Raw genomic sequence first — 27487 nt, 5'->3', positions numbered from 1 at the left:
ATTCAACACTAGGAGCAATAGCCCTGATTAAGGCACATTATGCATTGTGTGGATATATTTGGCAATTTGCCTCCAAATGTTCCACTTTGCATGGTATTTGTAAATGAGTCCTCTAGTCATGATTTTTTCACTTTATTTAGGACCCCACCACAATTAGCAATAATTCCGGGACTTTTAACTTTCCCAACTACCCATAACTGTGGATTTCTGGGAATTCTCGCAATAAATTGTCTTCTATCCATTGTATGCCTAGAATTTATATTTGTAAGGGAGCAAAAATAATATTTTCCTTTTGATAATAAAAAAAATATATATATATATATATATACAGCATTAGTGTATTTTTACATATGATATTGCTTGACACAAGTGTTAATATCAGCATACTTGCTTTGAAATTGTGGAAATGATTAAAAAAAACTTGGCATGTGTTTTAGACAAATGACACAAAGAGTATCAGGTTTAAAACCTTTAGGGAGAAGGCCAGCATAGTTTACAAGCCACCACACTTATTAATAGGTCTTACTACCCTTTGCAATGTCAACTGTAATGTTAATCCTTATCCTTAGTCACAGTGTCTTAAATGTCAGCTGCCAGTAGCTGCCTTGCTCTTTCTCTGTGTAGATCTAAGAGCCCAATGGAGAACACTGAAGAAAATAATCAAAGCAAAGATAGCTTATTAGAACCTCCGCCCTTGGGTAATTCTTACATAGAGGACGAGGATGAAAAATCTTCTATCAAGCTACGGTTTTCTCCCTTACCAAGGAGGAGAAGTTCTGTATCATCAGATGAAGGAGACTTGGAACCACCAACCACAGTTGCAAGAAAAGTGTCCTTTGCAGATGCTTTTGGTTTTGATCTTGTGTCTGTTAAAGAGTTTGATACATGGGAAGTACCAATTGTATCACAAATCCTTAGCTATGAGATGGAAACACACTACATTGAGGAATTCTATTTAACAGCCAGCTTTACATTGCCATCATCTGATGACATTATGGGTAAACTCCATGCAAAAAAGGTACTGTTGGAATCAATTGAATTGACACCAGGCACAAGTTCTATGAAAGGAATTATTCGCGTTCTGAATGTGTCTTATGAAAAGCAAATATATGTGCGAATGTCAATGGATGACTGGCAAAGTTATTATGACCTGACAGCTGAGTATATTCCTTACTCCTTCAATGCTGATACTGATCAATTTGCTTTCGCAATTTCTTTGGTGGCTCCTTATCAGAAAGAGGGTGCCTCAGTGCAGTTCTGCATTTCCTATGAAACACCCATTGGTACCTTTTGGGATAACAATGATGGACAAAATTATACACTCATCTGCCATAAGAAAGAATGTGCTATAGAAAAGGATCATCCATCTGAAGATCTTGCAGAGAAATCCAAGAAAAGTTGTTTAAAATCAGCACCAAGGTAAGTTGGAGATATGGACTATGCACTGCAGTGTTTATTAAACTAAAGGTAAAGCCATTTATGAGGGTTTTAATTACAACTTAACTACATTTCCCAGCAGGCCCAGCAAAGTAAATGGTCACTATACATCATGGAAACTAGTGATACGATTAGTTTCAGGGCTGCATGACCTTAATACAGAGAAATGTTGCTATTCACAAAGATTATTTATTAATTGTCAATTTTTTAGTTTTTTTTTTTAATTTTTGTGGAAAAAACTAAAATTTTTCCAGATTTATTATGCACAGAAGCTGCTAAAAGCCAACATCTGAAAATATTCCAGCTAAAACCTGTCAAGGTCATGTAGAAGCCAATGGCAGAGGTCCCTTTAACTATTTGAAGATGATTTTTGGTGTTTTTTTATGCTGGTTTGCACTTAAAAATCCCCCGATTGCATTCAATAAAGTTTTCTACATTTGGGTTTTTTCATAAATAAGCAAACATTCAAATTGTGAGTTTATTCGAGGTAGAAAAAACCTCACAAACTCGACCTTTAATAACCCGCTAAATGTTGATTAGTTTTATATATTTAACGTTAGCTGAAGTTTGACTGGGTGACATTTATAAACAGGGCACATGAATTCATTAAAAATTCCATCATGTGTAGGGATAGGTGAATTTGACCCATTTAGTTTCGCCAAAAATGTTGACGCCCATAGACGAGTGTCTTTTTATTTTGACGCACAACACCACACAAGTCTATGGGCGTAATTTTTTCGGCTAAACAAGACGAAAAAACCTTAAACTCATATTTATATATTAACCAACACCAGTAAAAATGAAGGAAAATAAATCTACAGCAGATATATTTAATTAAAGGAGCAGAATTTGCTACAGGTCTAGTCACCTATAGCAACAACTGCACCTGGGCAAACATTGTGCATATACGGGAGAAAGAGTTTTGCAAGGAAAAAAATACCACACCTTCCACAAAGAACTGTGTATAAGAAATGCCAGGATATATCTTCTGCAACTTTTAAACAATGCACTTTCCATCCGATATATGCTCATGAGTTTCACTTAAAAGGGTCTTTATTTTATTTGTGTAGGAGGCATTTTCCACCAATGAGAATAGCAAAAACACCATTTGTATAGCAACTAGAGCAATTGCAAGTCAAACTGTTGCACAAAGCAATAGACAGCTATGGCTAAATGCAAATATGCAGAGAAGAATATTCTGTACAACATTATTGCAGTCATTTACCCCCTGCCATGTTTTTAGCCTTGCACTTTGAGAAATTGCTGCAGGTCTCTGTGTCCCAAAAGGACAGAGATCTGTGTTTCCCCCATGAATACAAAAAAATTGCAGTGTTCATGAGGTGCAGGTGGTGGGAGGCAAATTGGCACCTGAATATCGGGCATTTTTATACTACAACGCATGTCTTAAAAGATGTAAATAACCGAGACCTCTAAAAATCATGATATCAGTGGTCAGATAATCTTGCAATGTATATTGTTGGCCTGAATAATGTGGCTTGTGTATTCCTATACTTTCTTATAAGAGTCACAGACAGGCTCATGTATAGAATTCCCTGCTCACAGTTATGGGGCCTGGAGATGAATCTGAGGAATCCTTAACCTCTCAACCTTTTCAGCATAAACAGTAACTAGCAACCAGCAGGCCTGCATGTAAAGTAAATATCTGAGTCATGCTTGTGCTCCAAAGAAAGGTTGTAAATGAAAATTGGTATTGAAAAATGTTGCCGTCATTCCTGTTACTGACAACATCTAACAAGAGTTTCATAACCTACTGTACGTTACTAAAGCGTTAAAATATTTTGCTGGCCAGAAGTTCTAAATCTGTGTTTAAACTCACACAGAAATAATCAAAAACTGATAAGAATGAGTGTGATTTAGAGCAACATTTCATTTCATCTATCCGTTTATCAGTCCCAATCATGACAATGTCCAAAGCTTGCCAAACGATGTGTTTGTTATTTAAACTGTAAACATATCAGCAAAAAAAAACCAGGAGGCAATAACCCCTTATACTGCATTTGAACATTTCTCAATTTCTAGAATTTCCTCAATACTGTAATTTATTCCAAAGCACATTCATATATGTTTTTACCATATGGATTTAAAACTCAGAATTCATTTATAAAAATATACTGTAACTAGAAGTGAACGGGTAAACATTTTTTTAGGGCCTCCACAACCCCTGACAATTGAATATGTTTACTCTTTTGCGTGTAATAACTGAAACTGTGCATCATTCTTTTATATTTTATTTGCATAGTTTTTTAATTATTTGCCTCCTTCTTCTGACTTTCCAGCTTTCAAATGGGGGTCACTGACCAATCTAAAAACAAATACTCTGTTGGCTACATGTTTCAGATCTAACTGATCCTTCCTCAGGTGAACACTGGCAACTGAGGAAGGATCAGTTAGATCCAAAACATGTTGTGCAACTAAATAAAAAATCACTTGTTTGATGGCTATGGTTCTCCAGAGTGATTTATCCTAATTTAAGAAGACAAGGAAGTTTTGGCAGCTGCTTACTCTCTTTGATGAACCTGATACAGTAAGAATGCAAAGATAGTTTTTACCTAGTTTTTTACATCTTACTGATCTACTCTGTAGGCTACAAATGTATTGCTACTGCTACTTTTCACTACTCAACTTTCTATTCAGGCCCTCTCCTATTCAAATTCCAGTTTTTATTTAGATCAAAGTATGGTTGTTAGAGTAACATTTCAGCAACCAGATTTCTGAAATGGAGAGCTCCTGAATAAAAAGCTTAATAAATGAAAAACCACACATAATGAATGGCAATCAATTGCAAATTTTCTCAGAATAGCACTCTCTAGTCTACATCATACTAAAAGTTTAAGATGAACAACCCATCTCCAATGACATGCATGTAAATCATCTACAGAAGCTTGTGCAAGCGCTTGTCAGGTGACAGTTCCCTGGAAAAGTGCACTGCCAGTTTGTCCTTCCTTTCAGGACAAATTATTTATTTGCCAATGCAATCAATATTTCTGTTTCCAAATATTAATACGATTAGCTGTGAAGTTTATGCTAAGTTTTCTTTAGAAGCAAAGATTCAGCTCTATATTAAGGGGTCCTTTAGGAGCTCAGGGTCTGACATCAATTTCCTCTGGCAGTAGGAGCGGTAGCTGGGGAACTTCAAAGGCAAAGGACATGTAGGAGTCCCCTATCTTTAATAGTGTAACCAACCAAAGTATCAAAGGAGTAGGAGGCTAAAAATAAGACCTCCAAATAATCAAGGTAGGGGTCTTTCATATTTGTAACTTAATGGCACAACTGATTTCTTTTCAGAATCTCATTGTTTTTGCCTCCACTGTTTTCTTTAATGCGAATGAGATGTTTAAAGTAGAACTAAAGCTTTACTAATGAAGCAGGCTAAACATATTGTACATTATGCCTTGGGCTTCTGTACCAGCCCAAGGCAACCACAGCTCTTTAGATCTATGCCTCTGAAGATGCCCCAGTAGCTCCCTATCTTCTTTTCTGCTGACTCTGCACATGCTCTGTGCTGCTGTCACTTACTGAGCTTAGGGTGGGATGTACAAGATACTGCATATATATAATATAAATGTCACAATATTAGGCTGATTAGTAATTAATACAGATAATTACTACATGTCAGCACAGAAGCCAGTGCAACTAGCATTATAATTTAATAATCAGTCCTGTAGCATCAGCTTTTATTACAGGCCAACCTCATTTTCTTGATAATTTGTGACAAACCATAAGCTTAGCTTCTCAACAGCTGCTCAGAGCCTACTGAGCATGTGAGTGTTGCAGACACTTTCCAATATCATGGATCCTGGATCATTGCTGCTATTGACAAGCTGGAACTTTAGGATGGTGCAATAAGTTCAGTTTATAAAATATGACCTTTTTAGACATTTTTAGGGTTTAGTTCTCCTTTAACCACATGTCAATGCAGTTTAACATTTAAGCAAATGCATTTAAACATAGTCAGTGCTCCTTTTTCTATTATTACTAGGAAATAAATATCCATATTACAGGTGCAACAAGGTAGAATCCATGACACTATAATAATGCAGAAAGCAGGAATGTATTTCTCACTTCCCCTGCAGTATGGCCCATCGTCAGCAGCTTTGTTTCTAATAACTGATTTCTCAGGCCTGAAAGGATTGCAGATATGCTGATACAGTAATTGCATCTGAACAACCCCCATTCCTTACAATTGTGTTTTGTTTGTAAAGACACACATTTGTCACAGGTTCTTTTAATTTCTAAATCATTAATTCTTTGTTCAAAAATAGCTTTGTTTTCAATGTAATACAGTAGTTGTTAGATCTAACCTTATAATGTCCTTGTTTATTCAGCTTGAGAATTGAGAAACTATGGCATGGATCCACAGTAAACTTCTAAACAAATCCAGATGCTTATTTTATTCTTTCTTTGTATGCAAGTAGGACAAATGAACTTAATATTTAGTAGAAAACTGCCACAACAAATTCAAAAAGCATACATCTGTGAACCATTTTGATTCAGAGTGTGATTTACTTTGTTCATTTGTTACAATTTTTACCCAGCACACACACACACAAAATATATATATATATACATATATATATATATATATATATATATATATATATATATATATATATAAACAAAAAATCCGCACTCATAGGTCTTTGTGATGCAAAAAAACCTGTGTTTATTTATATATATATATATATATATATATAATATATATATATATGACCTGAAAAAAACCTGTGTTTATTTTTATATATATATATATATATATATATATATATATATATATATATATATATATATATATATATATATATATATATATATATATATATATATATATATACATATATATATATATGTAAAGCAGGGGAACCGGCACTCACGAAATGGAGGTTTAGCTTGCCTGGGTGCAGTCCTGGTTCAGTAACATCTATTAGGCAAAGTAGAGGTTGCACTCGCAGGACTTACTCATAATGAAGTAGCTTTATTGTGGACAGGTGCTGACGTTTCGGCTGAGACAACAGCCTTTCTCAAGGCTGTTGAGAAAGGCTGTTGTCTCAGCCGAAACGTCAGCACCTGTCCACAATAAAGCTACTTTATTATGAGTAAGTCCTACGAGTGCGATCTCTACTTTGCCTAATATATATATATATATATATATATATATATATATATATATATATATATATATATATATAATATATATATATGACCTGGGGGTTTCCAGATAACCGATCTTTCCATAATTTGGATATTCATAATTTATGTCTGAAAATCATGATGTACACATTAAATAAGCCAAACAGGCTGGTTTTGTTGCCAATAAGGAGTAATTATATATTAGTTGGGATCAAATACAAGGTACTATTTTACTATTACATCGAAAAAGGAGATCATTTTTAAAAAATTGGATTATTTGGATAATATGGAATATATTGGAGATGGCTTTCTGTAATTTGGAGCTTTCTGGATAACGGATCCCATACCTGTATATGCACTGTATTGCAATAACATTCCCCGTGACTGTGATATGATGGTGAATTCACACTTTTGCTTTTATTTGTTGCTGGCAAAGTGCTGCTCGTGGCAAGTCTTCCTTTACTAAAGAATTCAGAACCCTGGGAGGACACACCGTTCCCTTTCAGCATGTCATTCTTAAATTATAAGGCGTTGTGAAATTGTTATAATAACACTCCATTCAAAATTAAACCTGAAATCAGATATTCATTTAGGGGCATATATATTTTCTGACTCTTTTCACACCATTCATGGGGTCACACTTACTAAAGTGTGAATTTTCTTTTCATCTAACTTTACCAAAGTTCTCCTCACTTCGCCAGGTGTATTTTCACAACACATCTCATATTTACTAAAAATCATAAGTTCACTTTTTCAAAAGAAATGTGGTGAATTTTCTTCTGGCATAAATTCTCGTTGAAAATTCCCCATACTAATAGCAGTAGTAATGCATGGAAAGGGCGATGTTGATTGAGATTAAAAAGGGGCTGCTCTATAATGGAAGTTCACCAGCCTGAACGTGGAGAGATTTCTCTTGGGGAAAATATGCTCTTGTGCTCTTTTTCACCTGGAGAAGAGAGATGAATTTACACCTATGCAAAGAGAATTTTCACCACTGTGATTTCTCCAAAACTTGTATTCTCATTTTAGTAAATTGGCTATGTTGAGGGAAATGTTCATTTTTGGTGAAACTACACCAATTTTTCACCCTAGTAAATGTGCCCTTTGGTGTATTGCTTCACTTCTTATATTGCTGTTTACACACCAAGTTTCTCACTTTAACTGTAATTAAAGTTTTTCTTCTGTTTTTGTTGTCCCCCCTATCAGTGTGAATGCATTCTGCCTAAGCTGTCTGACCTGTTGATGTCATGAACACTATGTTCTGTGTTTTATCTCTGCTTTCTCTATGTGTATTATGTTTTGGTTTTTAATTTCATCCATTGCATACCGAATAGAGTCACTCAGTGCTACACTGCTAAGTTTGTTTTTTTTTAGTAGTGCAGTGTCCTATTCTCCTAGACATGGCATGGCAATACTACTGACAACACTATTACTACTATTATTAAAAATAATATTGACAACACATCATGCATAGTGCAAAAAATGTTCACCTCTGGCTTTCCTTTGTCCCTGAACTGCTGCAGGTCTCTGCACTCCATTCCAGAGCAAAGAGACCTGCAGTTGCCCCCATGAATACAGTTCTGTATAAGAGGTTACCATATGTATATATACAGGTATGGGATCCATTATTCAGAAACCATTATCAGAATCAAATTCAAATTACTTCCACTCACATTCAAGGTCCTTAATAATGAAGCCCCTCCCTAGATTTCATCTCTGCTCTCCAAATACTCTCCTTCACACAACCTTTGCTCTGCTTCTGACCTTTGCCTCTCTTCTCCTCTCATCACTTCTGCCCATTCTCGTGTACTGGACTTCTCTCAGGCTTCTACTATACTCTGGAATGCTCTGCCTGGAGCTGTTATACTTTCCAAACTTTCCAAAACTTTCAAGCATTCCAAAACTTTCAAGCGCTCCTTAAAGACCCACCTGTTTATTCAATGTACCTTTATCAATCATTGCTGTATCAAAAAGTACAAATTGTTTCTAAAATTCTAATGTCTCAATTGTACCCTAACCTTAAGTTTGTAAACTCTAATTTGTGGGGCCCTCTAATCCTATTGTACTCTGTAACCCTTGTTTGTTATCCACCATTTATTCCCTGTTTGTTATAACTAAGGTAAAGCACTAAGTATCATGTCGGCGCTATATAAATAAATGATGATGATTTATATGATGGCAACATGAGAAAACAGATATTCTCGTGCAGTTCTGTGTCACTTATCCAAGGTAAAAAGTGTTTAAATATAAAATGCAAGAATCTCTTTAAAGGGTGTGGTTAACCTTTAAGTTAACTTTTAGTATTTTATAGAATGGCCTATGCCTAGCAACTATGCAACTGGGCTTCATTATTTTTTTAATATAGTTTTCAAGTTATTTGCCTTCCTGTACTTCATCTTCCTACCTTTAAAATGGGGTCACTCACCCCGGCAGCCAAAACACTATTGCTCTACGAGGTTACAATTTTATTATTCATGTTACTTTTCATTTCTTATCTTTCTAATTACTACCTCTCCCTTTCATATTCCAGTCTCTCATTTAAGCCAATACATGGCTGCTAAGGTAAGCAAGACCATAGCAACCACATACAGTAGCTGCTGAAATTAAAAGCTGGAGGCCAGCTAAATAACTGAAAAACCACAAACATAAAAAAGAAAGCCAATGGCAAATTAGAGCCTTCCTTGCCTGTACCCCCCCCCCCATGTCCTGGATGTAGAGAATGCCCAGTGATGACTGTGTATACGGATTCCTGTATTGTCTCTGTAGGTCCCTTCCTTAACTAAAGACACTATTATTAAAAAGAAAAAAAGTGTCATAATTCACCTACTGAACAATATGGTTTGGGGGGGGGGGGGTGACTGGATGGCCCATAAAAATTGAGGAGAGTTGTCTATTCCTGATGTGCTATATCCTATATAACGACTATAATCATGGTTGTAAGGATGACAAAATGCTTTAGTACAAGACATGTGCCTAGTTCTGAATTATCCTAAAAAAATATTAAAATGTGAGTATATCTATAGAAAATATTGATCTAGCAAGCACTAGGAAAGCACAGCTAGACGGACTAGAGCCGTCAACTTCTAAACGGCCCATGAAGAAAACAGAAGTAAAAAAAATCTCAAGTTCCTCCACTTTGGAAGATGAATGACAATGAGTTGGCCCCACCTGTGCCACTGCCACACTCAAAACAATGAAAGAAAAAACTGCAAAAGCCTTACCTAAAAGCTCCAGGGATTCGGGAGAGCCCAACAGTAAGTGCCCCAAACGGGAGACAGACTTATCCCCAGCACCTCTCATACCTTTTGGCTTGGATCTGCATTACTGGGGTGAGGAACAGCCCACAGCTGGCAAAATACTTAAGGTCAGGTCTCAGCACTGGTTCTGGGCATCCAGTGAAGTGGACAAAGAGATGGAAAGCAAGGAATTATTGCTGGGAAGTTTGAACCTGTGAAACACAATTGCTTTGCCCCAATGCCTAATGGGAGCCTGTGTGAGAGGCAGGACAGATACAAGTGCCCATTCCATGGGAAGATCATTTCATGGGACACGACTGGAGTGCCTATAAATGCAGAGGATCGAGCCAGAGAAGCCAAGCAGAAGTTTGAGATGCAGGCACAGAAACAAGACTGGAGGGACCCTGAGTTGATGAGAGAAATTGAGCAGGATACAGGGGTGGATCTTGACTCCAAGTGTAAGCAAAGGCAAAGGTGTAAAGAGAACGTCAAAGAAAAAGTACCCTTTGCCGGGACACTTGGATGAGCCAAGATCCACCCCTGTAGCCTGCTCGATCTCTCTCATCAACTCTGGGTCCCTCCAGTCTTGTTCCTGTGCCTGCATCTCAAACTTCTGCTTGGCTTCTCTGGCCTTGTATTTTCCACTTGCCTATGGTATAGGGTGCAGTGTGCAGTTTGCAACTACCAATGTCACACAAGTGCTCCCTGCATTGGATCTCACTTCAGCTTAACTGGTGAATGAGCCTTTATTTAACAACAATGTAATGGGCCTAGTTGTGTTGCACTGGAAAAACTTTTTATGTATTGGATTATGTACAGTTGCATCCATAGAATTCAGAATTTTGCAAATTTAGTATTAAAGTAAATCCTGGATTCTCTGCATCCAGAATTCATTATATTCTTGATACCTTTTGATTGTAAAAGGGTATCCATTGTTTCTTTTGAGGAGATTGGAGTAAGGAATTAAAGTAAAATAATGGATAAGTGGGCCATATATTAAGTCTTGCACTGAGTTAAGTTAGTTGTTATTGCTTATGCGGAATTGCTGTTTAAGTCAATGTAAAATGTCCAGGGATCAATTTGGAGTTGGTTGCAGCCTTGCTGACATTTTGGAAAGAAAAAACTCAAATCAAATTAGAGTTTTCGATTAGTCGAATTTTGAGTTCATCGTCATCATCATTTATTTAGTTTGTGGGAATTTTAAATAACTCACATGAATAAAAAAATTCAACCCTTGATAAATGTGCCTCTAAATGTGTGGACAAGTGTAAAATGTGGCCATAAAAAGAAATTTAAAAAATTAGAAAGAGATTGGTTTTATCTATGGTTTTAGAATTTTTAAGTAGTATTAATGTTCACTTTTATTGTCCGATGCACTATATTTATTGCACTCTGTCACTTTAGCATACTGAAGTGACAATATTTTGTCACAGTTGATTTTGATCCACACTTGACACACAACATAATCAGTATCATCGCTATGTAACTTTATTCATAGCAACCATGGATTCCATTAAATGGACACATTCATTTTAAATGCACTTGTTTTTCTATGTAAAACATGCTCTTACCAAGTTTATTAGCATGAGGTCGACTAATTGTGCACTTTTTACACCTGATGTATAACTTATTAATGATGCACGCTGTGAAGGGAGGGTCTGATGTGGGTGGGGGGTATTTAGGTTCACTTGGTATTTGAAACATTCACATCCTAATGACGGTCTCTTGAGGTACCGAAACGTGTAGATGTTTATATGGTTCAGTAAAGGACTTCTAACAACCTTTATGCTGTGAGTGCTTCCTTATATTTATATATATATTTATATATATATATATATATATATATATATATATATATATATATATATATATATATATATATATGTACACTTTTTGTTGCTTGGTCACAGTTTTCAGTAGGACTCACCAATGAACGTTGAACATGCCCTAACTGAAGTCCTGGAAATACTATAGCAAATACTTCTAAATTAATTTGGGTTTATGTACCATGGCACAGAAGCAACATGGCTTCATTACATTTAGAAGTGTGCAATTGTTGTTTCTGAGGAAGGTAACCAGATAGCAGCTGCCTATAGCTCCCCATAGACGCAAAGATTTCTCTTGCCGAATGACCGATTTAAGCGAATTCCGACCAATCCTTAGAAATTATTGTGCGGTTAGTGGGATTCGAACATCTTATGATTTTTCGGCCGACATCTGTCAGGAAATTGATCGGCCAGGTTAATAAATCTTTATTGGTCCCAGTGCAATCTATCTATGTTTGCAGGGCCAAGCAGGCAGCTACCCTTTGTTTTCCTGGCAAATTGGTCTTTTTAGTTGATGGACAATTTGTATGATCATGCAATCATTTCAAGATAATTGTGATCTCACGATGACGATCGGATCTTTTAAAAATCTTTACATCTATGGCCAGCTTAACACAAGATAACAGCTCACTGGTAGATCTAAAAACAACACTCAATAGTAAAAGCCAAGTCCAACTGAGACTGATTCAGTTACATTAAGTAGGAGAAATAACAGCCTGACAGAAAGTAGTTCCATCCTAAAGTGCAGGAACAAGTCACATGACTGGGGCAGTTGGGAAACTGACAATATGTCTAGCCCCATGTCAGATTTCACAATTGAATAAAAAAAATCTGTTCTTTTGAGAATTGGATTTTAGTGCAAAAGTCTGCTGGAGTGGCACTATTAACTGATCCGTTTTGAAAAAAACATGTTTTCCCATGACAGTATCCCTTTTAACTAATTGTGAAGCTGTAGGCACATTTAGGGGCATATCAAGGGTCGAATTTTGAAATGAAAAAAACTTCGAAATTCGACCATTGAGTAGGCTAGTTCGACATTTGAAGTCGAATTCGAAGGATTTTTAAGATCGTATGATTGTACTACGTTCGTACTACGATTGTACTTCGATCACACTTCGAATCGAACGATTTAATCGTATGATTTTACAAAAAAATCCTTCGACTTCTCAAAACTTAGCCAAATACTGGCTATAGGTTCTAGGAGGTCCCCATAGGCTAACATAGCAATTTGGCAGGTTAAAGGTGGTGATGTGTCGAAGTTTTTTAAAGAGACAGTACTTCGAGTATCCAATGGTCGAATAGTCGAAGCATTTTCACTTCAAATCTAAGTTGAAGTCGAATTTGGCCTATTCGATGATCGAAGTACCCAAAAATTACTTCAAAATTCGACATTTTTGTATTTGAATATTCATTTCAAATTCACTTCGACCCTTAGTAAATGTGCCCCCAACTATTTATTGGGACAAAAATGTTAATTTACTTTTGAATAACCCTGCAAAGATTTATGCAGATTCCTGGGTGTAGCACTACCTGAATCTCTCTATTTTGCTCCAGATATTTCCTGTTTGTTACAGCGCAATACAAAACCATAATTTCCACCAGTAGATCCTTCTATGAGATTGATCTAAAATAAATGTATACAACCAGTTTGTCTGTTTATGTATGGTTGTATATGATAAACTCACTAAAAGGGTTTATGTTGGAATCACATCTTTGATTTTGTCCAACTACACTCAATTAAGTGTTGCATTTACCTGTATGAATAATGTTAATGGCACTGCAAAAAGACACATAAGAGTGTTTGCTTGCATGAAGTTTAGTGCAGCTGAGCTGCTGTCCATACTCACACCATTGTAAACTGTGATGATGCATTATGTGAGCTGATATTAATCCTTCCTGCATACCTAAGTATTAACCCTGCTGTTGTTGACTTCATAATGTAGGTGTACAGTGTCTAGGGATCACATAAAAGTCAGGCCTTTAAACATTGTTATCCAACATTATGTGGCATTTTACAACTTTACAATGAGGCAGTTGTAAAGGTTCCCTTGGCATAACTGTGGGCTGGTGCCAGGCACGTACCTCTTTCATCACTTACCCCTAGTACTGACCCTTGTCCCCTCACTGCCGGCTGTTCTTGTGCATTCGTGCATGCATTTGAGGGGGGCAAAGTGACCAGCCGGGTTGTCTAGGGCATCTGGCTGGCTTGGCCCAGCCCTAGTATAGCTATATTGCATATTGTTATTTCTTCTTAGATAGAGAAAGATTTTTACTCATTTAATTATCCCAAAAAATGTAAAACTGTGATTGTAATGAAAGTTGATTGATAATTTCATGTGTACTAAGTTTTGGCAGCAGATACATACATCTATAAAGATAGTAAAAGTAGATGTTGAATTTTGCTACTTCCATAGATTTCTTTTAACTGGACTGTAATTTGTAGAGAGCAAGACCTACTGTATAGTTCTATTTTTCTGTGATCCTATACTGTTCTTTATCTATCTAACTGTGCTTCCTTGCTTTGTGTTAGTGATATAGCACGTATAATAGCAACAACAGTTTTTAGCCCTGCTCAAAAAAATCATATGGTTCCTGAGATTATATACAATGAGCCTTGTATATTAAAGATTGTTTACACTGTTTACATTCTTAATTTTAATGGTGCATCTTAATTTTATATGGTGCACAAAAACATCTACAGACTGTCTTCTTTTGTGTAAACACTACTGTTTTTAATTTTTTTAAAATGAGAAGCTGCATCTGGGTCAAGAAACGAGCCATTTCCAAACTCTGCCAAATATTTGAAGCAAATACTTCAAACATAATGACGGGCATTTGCTGAAAAATATGATACTATACAAAAATAGCAACTATTTAATTTGGGTCACTTTTCATTTAAATAGATAATTTACTAAGTCAGTCACACTAGACCTTATCTGTATAAACCTTTATCATGTCTCAGGGACAGTTACAAACAGGTCACTGCACAGTGTCATGAGTCATGAAAAATACAATAATGACAGAGAGGAGAAGGTTTAATATTACCATTCCAACTGACCATCTTGTTTAATTATGACTAGTACTATATCTTTCATCTGGTTAATTTATTGGAAAAGAAAGTTACATTCTAATGGTATAACTATAAATACTTATTGGATACATGTAAATATGTCTCTGTTTTTCACAGATAATATGCAAACCACTGATTTTTTCCAAACACAATTCAACTAATAAAATTACAATCTTTGATTTTAGACCAAATTTCATTATTTAAGTGTCCAGAATGTAATCTATGGCGTTTCACTGCCTCCTAAATCCATGCATTTAAAATGTATCTTTAATTTCACAGTAAAGAAGAGGATGACCTGGATGAATCTGAAGAAAAATATTCTAGATCAACAGGTAACACAATACATAACATACAATACAATACATTGCATTCATAAACACCATATATATTTGTCGAATGATTATTCATTTAACTTGTCATTTTATTCAGTACATATTTTTTTAACAGATAAATACATCCCTAGAATCATTTGTTCACATGATGAAAATACTGAAGACAATAACAATGAAGAAGATGATTCTCAAGAAAATAACAAGGAAGCCGATGACGATTTAGAATTGTTTGTAAGTGTTTTAAGGTATTGCTCTAACACATTAATGCAATTTACATTTTGTAAAAATGTATTTTTCTGTGAATACTGTAGTGAGATGTTGAATTTTCTATTTTTACATTTCACTTTTTTACATTTAATATTTTATATATATAGATAGAAGACTGGGAAACAGAATTTTTTTTCTTTAGCTCTGATTAGTGAAATATAACTAAAAGTATATAAAAAAAACTTGTATTCTAAATAGGCTTGACATAAAATAGTAGTTACAATTTAAGCTTTATTATCTAAAAAAACAAATGTATATCTCAGTAACATTTTATAATAATAAATTAAAATAGTATCTTTTCGTGTCCTTTATTGCTGCAGAGATTTTTAAGAGGGACACAGTGATCAGTACTGAAAAAGTTTAGACAAACTTTATCAACACATACTTAAATATTATTTTAAATATTATTTAAAGATAATATTTTAAAAAATAAAGTCTTAAATAACTAACTTCCACTTTGGTCAGTGAAATATAATGTAATGTATATAAAATAAAAATCTATTATAATCAATTTTGGAATTATATTTTCTTCCTGACCATGCAAAACTCTGAAGTGTCCAGAGATTTCTCAGTTGGATTACCAAATCTTTAGTAGCTTTGCAATGAAATCCTGTGATATTTGAATTTCCATGCAAATGCATGTGAATGAGTAAATGAGTATTTGGGATACAGTAGGTCTTGGGGTTGAATGTTCACTGTAAAAGGAACTGTGGCAAACTGTTACATTTTAAGACAAATATCTTTGAGTTGGTTGTAAAAAAAGAAGCCATGTTATTGCAAAGGTTGACAAATTGCCACACAGAAGATGTTACCTATAATTAAATAGTTCAAGGTTACCTTCTCTATTTCTTTTTCTCATTTGCTTGCCTTTTAAATTCTTAAAGTATTCACTTTTAATTACAGAACCTTGGGATAGTACAATTTTACATCTGGAAAGCCCTCAAACTGTTTTCTAGTATTTTCCTTTGTCTTTTTTTTTTTAAAAAAAGAATATGCACAACTATTTTTGATATTTTTTCTCAATACGAACACAGGATGTATTCACAAATCAGGGATTTTGGAAATATCATATTTTAGCATTGTTTAAGTTGGCTCTGGAAATAAGGTTAGCTTTTATAAAATGATATATACTGTTTTATTTTTAACTCATCATTATATTTACTAACCATTAAATGGAGTGGATGTGTTTATAAAATTAAATTTGACCATTATATATGAAATTTTAGATAGATGTATTTTTCAGATATTTGTAATTTAGATTTGTGCTTCCAACACTTTAATGACTTAGACAATGAAGCAGTATAAGACCTTGAAATACAGCTATCCAGTATGCTTGAAACCCACAGGCATTAGCTCACAAGACAGCTGAGCAGTTGACAAGTAGCATGAACCTTATGTTAGAAAAAGAAGAAATTGTAAGATTTGCATATAATTACTGAGATCATGCAAATGTCAGTTATGAATATAAAAAAACACAGGCATTTCACTGTTAAATCCTGACAGTTGGCATCACTGAAAAGCTCAAATGCATTTGAGTACTAGTTGGCAGAAGGTCATTAAAACAGAATTTGCAGATACATTAACACTCTCACTTTTCTTTGAGTGATAGTTTGCTATTTATAGTTTGCTCAGAGTTTCCAGAAAACATGCTTCAAGATAAGTTGTAGTGGGCTACCGCATAAAAATTGCATGTGGAAGATGGGGGCATTGAGCTTTTCTAAATTGATTTGAAGGAAGCTATCAATAAGTATGCATAAAGCCGAGACAGCAATGATGGTACAGGCATATGAGGAAAAAACCGAAGACTATTGTAGAATTTTTGTAATAGAGAATAAGTCATTTTTACATGCAGTAGAAATTCCTGAAACATTGAAATTGACTGTATAAAAACATTTTAATAGCTTGCTAAACTTTATGAAATAAAGCTAGGTTATATAAAAGTATTATGTGGAAAGAGATATTCTATTTTAGCAATAGAATCTTAATTGGCTAGATATTATCTGTAATAAACCATGTATAACTTAGTTATACCTATGCACTGATTAATGACTTGGTCTGCGAATGAAGACAGACATGGATACTAAATTATAGTCCAAAATGTGACACACAGAAAAAGTCATGAGAAAGAGGCAATGTAAGTAAAGTATATTAGAAGATACAATTATAGTATAAGTACTCATAATGGACCCAGCATAGACACATGAGGTCAGAAAACAAGTATCAGTAAAGTCAGTGGAGAAATGAGAGAGAAAAATAACCATTACTAAAGAGACATAAGATAGGCATTTAAATTACAGTGACTAGTCTTAGTATATAACATTTTTTTGAGGGAATTGGAGAACCAGAGTTTAAACAATAAAAAGGGCAAACCCTACAAATGACATAACTGAGTTTCAAATATCAGGACTAGATCCTCAGAGTTGGACTAACACATTCCAGTTTTGAATGCAAGAGGCCGCATTAACTTCATAACTATACAGCCCTTAGAATCCAGCCATGATTTTCTTCCACACAGTGTCAAATTATTAAGAGATTTTAAAAGCATATACTCTGAAAACAGGTGAAATAGTAAAAAAAGAAATCACATTTTTTTGCCTTTTTTATCAACTTTACTGCTTTGATATTTGTCTAACTCTTGTCTTCCACTTTGAAGTGTTTCTTTCTATTTTGCTTTGTTTATTCATGAGTCATTTTCTCCTCCTTAGTTGCGCCAACACTTTTGTATTTTAATTTTTGTAATTTTAAGGCTTTGACAGTGACTTTGCTTTGAACACTATTTTTTATTAAAATGTATTTCAAACAATTCTTTACAATAAACAATTATTCAATTATTAAATAAATGGGGAAATTATATATTAGAAATTATTTATTAATAATTACCTGCCTTATTTAGTAATTCAAATATTTTAGGAATTAAATGAAATTACGCAATAAATATATTATATTTTTAAAAATACATTTAAAATACATTTTAAAAGATATTTTAAAAGGCATGGTAATATATTCAAAATAATAATAATTGTATACTTAATAATTATATTGTTTATTTCTTATGTGCCTCTTTAATAAAAGTATTACACCAAAATATTTCAAACATTTCAATCATCCAAGAATGAACATCACATTATTATTTATTTGTTTTAATTTGCATCATATAGAAATGACAAATCAAATAAAATTAAAGCCTTAAATTACATTAAATTATACATTATATGTTGGCACAAGCCAAACACAAGACACATTTGTGAATCTAGAAAGCAAGGTTAAACCAGTTGTTACAGTTTATCCTTTTAGTTAAATGCACTCACAGTTCTTATAAAATCTAAAAACCACTTTATTATATATATGTCAATAAAAGGTTACTTTGTTTCAGAAGTACAGAGGTATTTCAGGGGGAAAGCCTTTTTTGAATGTATCTCCATCATGCTCAATCAAAACAAATATATATATATATATATATATATATATATATATATATATATATATATATATATATATATATATATATATATATATATATATATATATATATATATGTTTGTTTTTTTTGTTAATTCAAAGCCAAGGTTAAAATTTAATAATGCTGTAGTTACATTATGTTTGTTTTTAATCTGGAATTGAAGTAAATTCAGTCCCAGAGTAAGCAGACACATGCAAATAATGTTTTCAGCTAGTTTTGTATATTCTTTACACATAAAAATGTATGCTTTAATAGCCTTTTTTCTTAGTTAAGTTTATCTTAAAGTTTAATAAATTGACTCATTAAAAGTTCAGGACTACAGGACTATAGATATAAAAAAAAGGGACCGCAAATATAAATCACTTAAATTCTGCATTTTAAAAACTAGGCTTGATTAATTGTTTTATTTAAGAAAATATCATTTTTCTTGGTTTTACATTTTTCAAAAAATCCTTTACAAAAAAATAACCATTTTGTTTTAAAGTATGCTTCTCTGAAAGGACTTCAACTACAAGAAAAAGATTTTGATCACTATAGTCTATTTAAGGGAATTTCGTAACAATTACCCTGCTTACAAATATCTTCTATTACTCACTGTGTGGGGAAGAGAAGGGTTAAATAAACCTGAACAAAACAATTTGTTACATTTAAAATAAACTATAAGTTGCCAAATAAACCCAAGAAATATTAAATTCCAAGGTTTCATTTTTAAATGTATACAGTGTATGACTTATGCCAAACAAAATATATACTGAAGGTCAAAAAGGTTTATTTTGCATAGTCTATTCAAGATCAGTCTTTGAGGCTTGTAATTTACTCTAAGGGGCAGATTTATCAAGGGTCCAATATTAACTTCAATTTTGAATTTTTGAGTGTTAAAATTCACACATTCGAATATTAATCCCCTATTTTGGGTCGGAACCAATCGATCGAATATTAGCCATTCTAATTTATACTTAAATAACCTCCCAGTCAAATTGTGATTACATTTGAATTAAAAAAAATTCAGATGAATTGGAAATTGACCTTTGATAAAGGATAGTGGATAGTATGTTCTTGGCAAATTTAAAGCTGTGCCATACTCTTTCCATTTGTAATGTTAATGATTTATTAAACTACTCCATGGGATGTTCAGTGACTTTGAAATTTTCTTGCATCCACATTCCACACCCTGTTCTTTTCAAACCTTTTTTACAGAGTTGTTATTTTTACTTCATGGTGTAGGTTATGCCATGATATGGACTTACACAAGTAAGACCTTCCAGAAATATGTGTATTTTTACTACATCTACTTAAACCCCTTGACACAAATACAGGCGATGTCCATTAAATTAATTTTGTGACTTTTAAAAAGAATCGCCATTGATGATTTAGTTGTAACATATTAAATTTGGTGTGTATTTATGCAATCAGTTATATTGTGTTATTTTAATTTTAATTAATTTAAACCACTTTGCAGCAATCTTGTTTCACTTTCACATAAAAGTATCCATTCTGCAATCAGTGCCAACAAAGGGGTAAATTATTTTTATAAGTACTGTACATTTATATGAATGCAAATACCATATGTATATATATATGTTTGTGTGTGTGTGTGTGTGTTTGTGTGTTTATTAGTCCAGTTAACCTACTAATGTCATCACAAATGTGCAAAGAATGCACACATGGAAGAGAGAGTAATGCTTTAACTCCACCATCACTATAATGGTGCAAGTGCACTGTTTAAAGGACGTGTTTCAATTAACACATAGGGATAAAACTTATCAATGCTTGATCCTTAGGGCTCGAACATTCAGGCTAATAAAACCACACGTGAGATTATAAACCTTTGCGTGGTTTCTGCATTCTGATACCAGGAAGCTGGGGTATTGAAATGCAAGAGTTTAGGAACTTGCAAGTTTCAGTAGCAAAATGCTCAAACTTGAAGACTCGAGCATTAATAAATCAGCCCAACAGTTTTATTTCAAGAAATGTAATTTTATTAGGCATATATTGTACATAGTATTATATTTCTTTATAAAGTTGTATATACTGTATGCATAAAAATCTTAGTCACCATATATACACTTTTCTTTACTATATCAGTTTAACTTTAACCTCATTTGCTCAGTATATAATAATTGATACAAAACATTATATAATGAATATGTTAATAATATAAGCTTACAAATATATATATGAAGAAAAGGTAGTGCCTTTAGGAATTTAAACCTAACATGAATCGTACAATCAAATATATATAATATAACTTTCATTTATGTTTTGTCTTTATTCAAATTAAGTTCAGTAATAGTCCAGGAAAATAGCACAAATGTCAATGAACATACAGGTATGGGATCTGTTATCCGGAAACCCATTATCCAGAAAGCTCCGAAATACAAAAAGATCTCTCATAGACTCCATTTTATCCAAATAATCCAAATTGATTTCCTTTTTCTCTATAATAATAAAACAGTACCTTGTACTTGATCCCAACTAAGATATAATTAATCCTTATTGGAGGTAAAGCCAGCCTATTGGGTTTATTTAATGTTTCATGATTTTCTAGTAGACTTAAGGTATGAAGAGCCAAATTATGCAAAGATCCATTATCCAGAAAGTCCCAGGTCCCGAGCATTCTGGATAACAGGTCCCATACCTGTACAGTATTACTACCTTGAAAGTGAAAAATTGGATTACATCAAAGCAATAACAAACAAAATTACACATTACACAAAATTACACATTTGAGTTATAATAATATAAACATATATAAACAAAAACTATGATACAGTCACCTTCCATTACAGGGATGTGGAGCAGGTGTGCCAATAGTCCTGTTGCCCACAAAATAACAAAATGTAAAGTAAAGAAGGTATGCCATGAGAGATGGAAATTAATTATTTGTATTAAAATATAACTTAACTGCTTAAAAACCCAACAGAAGCAGTTTTGTTATAATTTTGCTGGGAAATTGGCACTCACACAAATAGTAAGGACCCAATCCAGTAGTTAATTGCCAACTTAGAGATTGTGTAAGTGCTTTATGTCTCAGAATACGAGTTTCATTAACACTTTCCATCTCTAATGGTATACTCCATGTATTATAGGTATACACAGAGAGACCATTTTGTCATACAGCAATTAATGTAATTTTTATATTGTACCTGATTTGCTTGCATTATAATGAACACCCCAAACCCAATTCTCTTTAGGTTGTTATTCCTAATTGTATTAGAAAGGAGAAACTGGTTTCTAATAAAGGTAAATTAGATTTTATTTTTAGAATATTAGCTTTTTCTAATTGCATCACCTTACATATACCTTCAGTACTGAGCATGCTGGCAGAAGTGTAAGGAATATAGGATAAGTATTCTCTTTACTGAATTAAGTTAAGTGCATTCAACTTCCCCCAGCTCTCGTACTCAGGGACATGTAGCCTTAAACCTCATGAGCTGCAACCTCTCACCTACCAAAACCATGGTCAATACTCAGGGTGCCTGGACTGTAATGAAAGGTAGGCATATTAGGTAATTATATACTGGTGGTTGACTGAAATATATTAACCTGTTTGTTCTATAATGGATGGCGGAATGTTCTATATGCAGAATGGCGGAATGGTATGTGCACTTCTCTTACATATTAATTACTAGCACTATGGATTATAGACAATGTATGGATATCTTTCTCTAACAGCTTGATCATACTGTATTTTCAAAGTATGGGACACTTTTGCACTTGTTTTGAAATGCAATCCATACCATACTTAGCATGAGATTGCATTTTTTTCTAAAAATAACACTTTTTATTTTGAAAGGGTTAACACTATTTTTCTTGTTGCAGCTGAATCAGAACCTTATGAAAGCTAGAATCATTTCTACTGAGGATAATAAAAGCAATAAAACCCAGATTTTTGAAGAACCAAGTTTGACAAATACAATACAAACATGTGAGTCATTGGAATGTCTTAAAGATAGCAGCATAGACATCTTAAAAAAAATTAATGACAATATATCTGCAAAAGAATCAAAAGAATTCAATGGAAATGAGGTGTGTCTTACATTAAGCGATTCCCATAAGACACTGATAGCTGAAGACATAAAATCTACATCACGCACTGAGCAGCATTTGAAGGAAGCTGGGATTTCTTTACAAGAATATTTGCCTCAAAATGGGGGAGATCTGAACCAAAAAAAGTGGCTGACAGACTCAAAAGATGATACAAGTGTCCTACAAGGTAAAGAAGAAGAAAAATGGTCTCTCACCACCAACAGAAATCAAGAGCCTTACAATGAAATAGAATCTACCCTTTCTCCTAAAACTGAATCAGTTCAGTTGACAGAAAATCTGGATGACAATGCAAACCCAAATACTAGTAATAAAATAGTTGATGCCTCATATTTTTCAATATACAATGAAGAAAGAATGAAGGATGAAAACAATCAGTTTCCTGAAAACAAAAAAATCAATAGATGTTTTTTTAATAAAGCTGAATCTTCTCAATTAGAGCAAGATTATTCTACCATCTCCTTAAATCAGAAATACACAGCTCCGGTGGTAAGTGAAGATCCTGATAAAAAAGATGAGCAGAGTTTTTTAAGATCACCAGAAGCTGAGCGTAAACAACCTTCCCTTGATGCTGCCCATGACTGTAAGATATTTAAAAACACAGTTTCAGATCAAGTAGCGTTTTCTTGTAATGCCTGTCTAGATAATCAAGGCCAAATAAAAGACATTAATGATGAAAAAACAAGTAAAGCCAAAAGGGTCACAACTACATTCTCTTTCCCATGTGATACCACTGATGACACATCTAACCAAGGTTCTTTGGAAGTTCTATTTGAAAACAAAATAACTAAGAAGGAAATATATGCACACACAAATGACTCCCAAACTGTACATTTACAGAAATCTAAACAATGTTATATTTCTACTTTCAATGTTAGCGAAGAATCCCAAATTTTTGAATCACCTTTGATTACAAGCAATACACCACTAACTTCCCAGGATCAAGATGATAAAGACAAAGCTAGAGTTGTGGATACACCTGATTTAAAAATTAGAAGTAAACTAGACTGCCCAGTACACACAACAGATAGAGCAGAAAGTACAGAAAATCAACTTACCATGGGAGAAAAAGTGATAATTGCTTTGGTAACTGAAGAGACAAGTGAACGTGAAATATGTATACCAGTTCCTTATATAGATGTATGTACTGACGTAAGTAAAAATACAGTAGACCAAGAAGATACTAAGATTGGGGTTGAATCAGAATCACAGAAGGTCAGTGATAACTTAAATAAAGGTCAGGGTGGTAGAAACATAGAAAGTGAAGAGATAACAAATACTCCTTTGGATGATATGAAAGTTCTTGCTAGCATAAAAAGAGATGGTGATAATGGACAGATGCAGAGGACAACAACAGCTAAAATGCCTGGTGCAGATGCAATTTATATGGGTGCTTATAATGTTTTTAAAGACCAATTTAAAAGTAATCTTGATGATTTCTCAAATAACATAACCACAGTAGAAGAGAGTGATTCCCAAATGACAGATAACTCACACACTGAATCTAGTAACAGTTTATGTGCTGAACTCTCAGGGAATTTCAGTAAATTAGTTAAAGAACAAGGTGATACTATTGATAATAGCATTATCAGTGGTAGTACAACTGACATGTCTGGAATGCTCCATGCACAAGAAAACACAGAACAAAATTATTTAAGGCCATCCATATTAATAAGTGAACCTGATGATGAATTAGAAAGGTGGTGCAACCAGGATGAAGAGAAGAGTGAACCTGAAGACATGAACCAGTGTTACTATTATAGTGAAACAAATCAACAAACACAAACTGGTGACCATGAAATGGAAGATGATCCTTTGAATTTTAGCAAAACAAGCTCAAAAGTCATTTGCTCTGTAATGTTTGTTGTATTTTCTGGTTTAATGTACCATTATGATTTTTTGGTTTGTTTTGCCCTCTACCTTTTTTCCCTATACTGGTTATATTGGGACGGTGATGGAAATAAAAAATCTGTTAAGAAAGAATAACCTACTATAGCTGGTGTGTATTGGCTTGGAAAACACACTGAAATAACAGCATTGCTGGACTTCTTTGACAATTAATATTTAGTGAAAGAAAAAATAAATACTTACATTTTGCTTCTTTATGTAATTTTTTGAAAAGGACCATACAAAGACACTATTTACAGATTTATGTCCTACAGCAAATCAAGAAAAATAGGGGGACAGTTGTTTTTGTTGAATTATATTTTTTTGAATAAAAAACGAAATATTTCACCTATGTTTAGTTTATAATGAGCATTCTGTAAGAAAATATTGGCATTATTTGTATTTAATGTTTTGATCTAGGAGAGTGTATTTTACAAGTTTCAGTTACTGTACTTAGACCTTTAATTTTGTCTTATAAAGCTACTATAACAACATAATGTGTTGTTCTTTGTACAATTGCTATCAAAATAGCATTGTTTTTCCACTGAAAATTGGCAGTCTGAGTGAAGAAAGCTTAAATATATTGTTTAAAGGATTATGATCATGTATTATAGTTAGTGCAATAAAACAGCAGTGTCAATAACTGCTCGGTTTTCACTGTAGATATATTTGTATGATGGTGTCATTACTAAGCAAGAAAGGCAATATTGCTAGTTTCTTAGGTCAGCCTTATAATGCTTAGTATTATATAGTTCATTAAACACAAAGCACATGGGTAATAGTTCAACACGTTTTTGCATTATATAAATCAGTTTCTGCCATATAACATTCCAATAAAAAATCTAAATACACATAGCTTATTGTATATTAAACTGTATTTTTGAAACTGTTCTGCAATATCAAATAATCTACCTGTATCACAGTGAGAAATAGCATTAACCTCATGCAATTATACAGTTGCAGAAAAATAACAAAAAAGTAGTAGTGTTTCATTATTAATATATGGTTGATTTACTACTGATTCATAAATCATTGTTTAGTCACTTCTGTAGACTTCACTTAAATTAAAATGAACACAATGTTTGTTCTTTTTCAGGGAATGAATGAATTGGTTGTTTGAAAAGACTAGAAAATTATTTGATTTTACTGGATAATCCAGTTGAATCGACAAATTGCCACATTAAAAAAGGGGAAAACAGGCTTTGATAAATGTGCCAAAATGTTCAAACACTTTCCTGTTAGGAACATTTGGGATACAATTAAAAATGCTGGGATTCCCTCAGTAGTATAGGAAATGTATGAGCAGCAATTGTCTATCAAGGACCATCTGGCACTTATATGTTGAAGTGTAGCCCTATCTACTAACTAATTATATCCTGTAAGTGTCATTTATGGCTTTGGATATAGAATTCACTGCAAAGCAATGCAGTTTTTGTGAGTAATACTGAAATGCCTGAAGGTTGGACTTGTTTCTGGAACACAAAGGTATTCTTTGACACTCAGTTTGAGAAAGCAGATTGTGATAATGCAATTGAAAGATATTTCAATGTTCTCCTGAACAGCTGACATACCATGTACAGTATATCCTCCCTCTACATTCACAGAGGTAAACTATACAGTACTGTTGGGTCCTGTCCTGTATTATCTATCCAGATAATATCTTTATCTACAACCTTGTCTGATGGTTCAATATTCATGGAAGGTCACTGACATAAAAGTCTAAAATAACAAATCCAAACTATTTTAAAGCAATTCCATACATTTTATTATACATTTAGGGGCCAATTCACTAACTTCGAGTGAAGGATTCGAAGTAAAAAAACGTCGAATTTTTGTGCTCCTCGACTATCGAATTGGCGTAAATTCGCCTGAGTAGAATGATTCGAATAGATCGAGTGCAAAAAGGCTGCGACTATTCGCCATTCGATAGTCGAAGTACTGGATCGAGCGCAAAAACGATGCGACTATTCGCCCATTCGATAGTCGAAGTACTGTCTCTTTTAAAAATACTTCGACTGCCTACTTCGCCACCTAAAACCTACTGAATTGCTTTAAAAGCCTATGGGAAAGTCCCATAGGCTTGTTTTCCAAGTTTTTGATCAAATAAAAAGGCATTCGATTGAATGAAAATCCTTCGAGCGAATATTCGATCGAGCGCCTATTCGCCTGGCGAATATTCGCCAATTCGACTATTCGCCAGCGCGTAAATTCGCCAGAATTGCCTATTCGATTCTATTCGATTCTATTCGCCAGTCGAATTTCGAGGGATTTAACCCCTCGAAATTCGACCCTTGATGAATTTGCCCCTAAGTGCCTTATTTATAGAGTCTATAGACCAAAATATATCTTTATTTGAGTTTATATCCAAAATTGAAGAAGAAAAGGGAACTTCAGCAGAATTACTGCAAATAAACTTTAATTATAAGTGGAATTAATCTTTATTTGCAGTAATTCTGCTAGATTTCCTTTTGCTTCTTCACTTTTGGATTGCATGTAGCAGTTGCAGCACAGAGCAACTGTAAAGGAATTGGACACAATTTGTTTGAAATTCGTACTGACCACCATCCCCCTCGTGTATTTGAGTTTATACTAATCATTTAAGTATCATTAAAACCAGACTTCAAACACAAATGTGATTATTTATTTGTTTTAAGAGATGGAGAGAGGGAGGGGTAATAGAATTTTGAGAAATTATTTTCTTCAGCAATACATTGCTCCATGCGAAGTACATAAGGCATGGTCCAGAGATGATTAAAACTGAGCTAATAGATTATTAT

General features: G+C 33.7%; 1 protein-coding gene across 1 annotated transcript; it reads left to right on the top strand.

Annotated features, from left to right (window-relative positions):
* Positions 1–580: 580 nt before the first annotated feature.
* Positions 581–25372, top strand: ppp1r3a.L (protein phosphatase 1 regulatory subunit 3A L homeolog). The gene is made up of 4 exons (XM_018252551.2): positions 581–1419; positions 14997–15049; positions 15165–15280; positions 22599–25372. The coding sequence occupies exons 1-4, from the start codon at positions 584–586 to the stop codon at positions 24807–24809; spliced, it is 3216 nt and encodes a 1071-aa protein (XP_018108040.1). The 5' UTR covers positions 581–583; the 3' UTR covers positions 24810–25372.
* Positions 25373–27487: the final 2115 nt, after the last annotated feature.

This window comes from Xenopus laevis, chromosome 3L, assembly GCF_017654675.1.
Source record: "Xenopus laevis strain J_2021 chromosome 3L, Xenopus_laevis_v10.1, whole genome shotgun sequence".
Lineage (NCBI taxonomy): Eukaryota > Metazoa > Chordata > Amphibia > Anura > Pipidae > Xenopus > Xenopus laevis.
The sequence above is the reverse complement of the archived record's forward strand: the minus strand, read 5'-3'. Positions and strand labels throughout refer to the sequence as shown.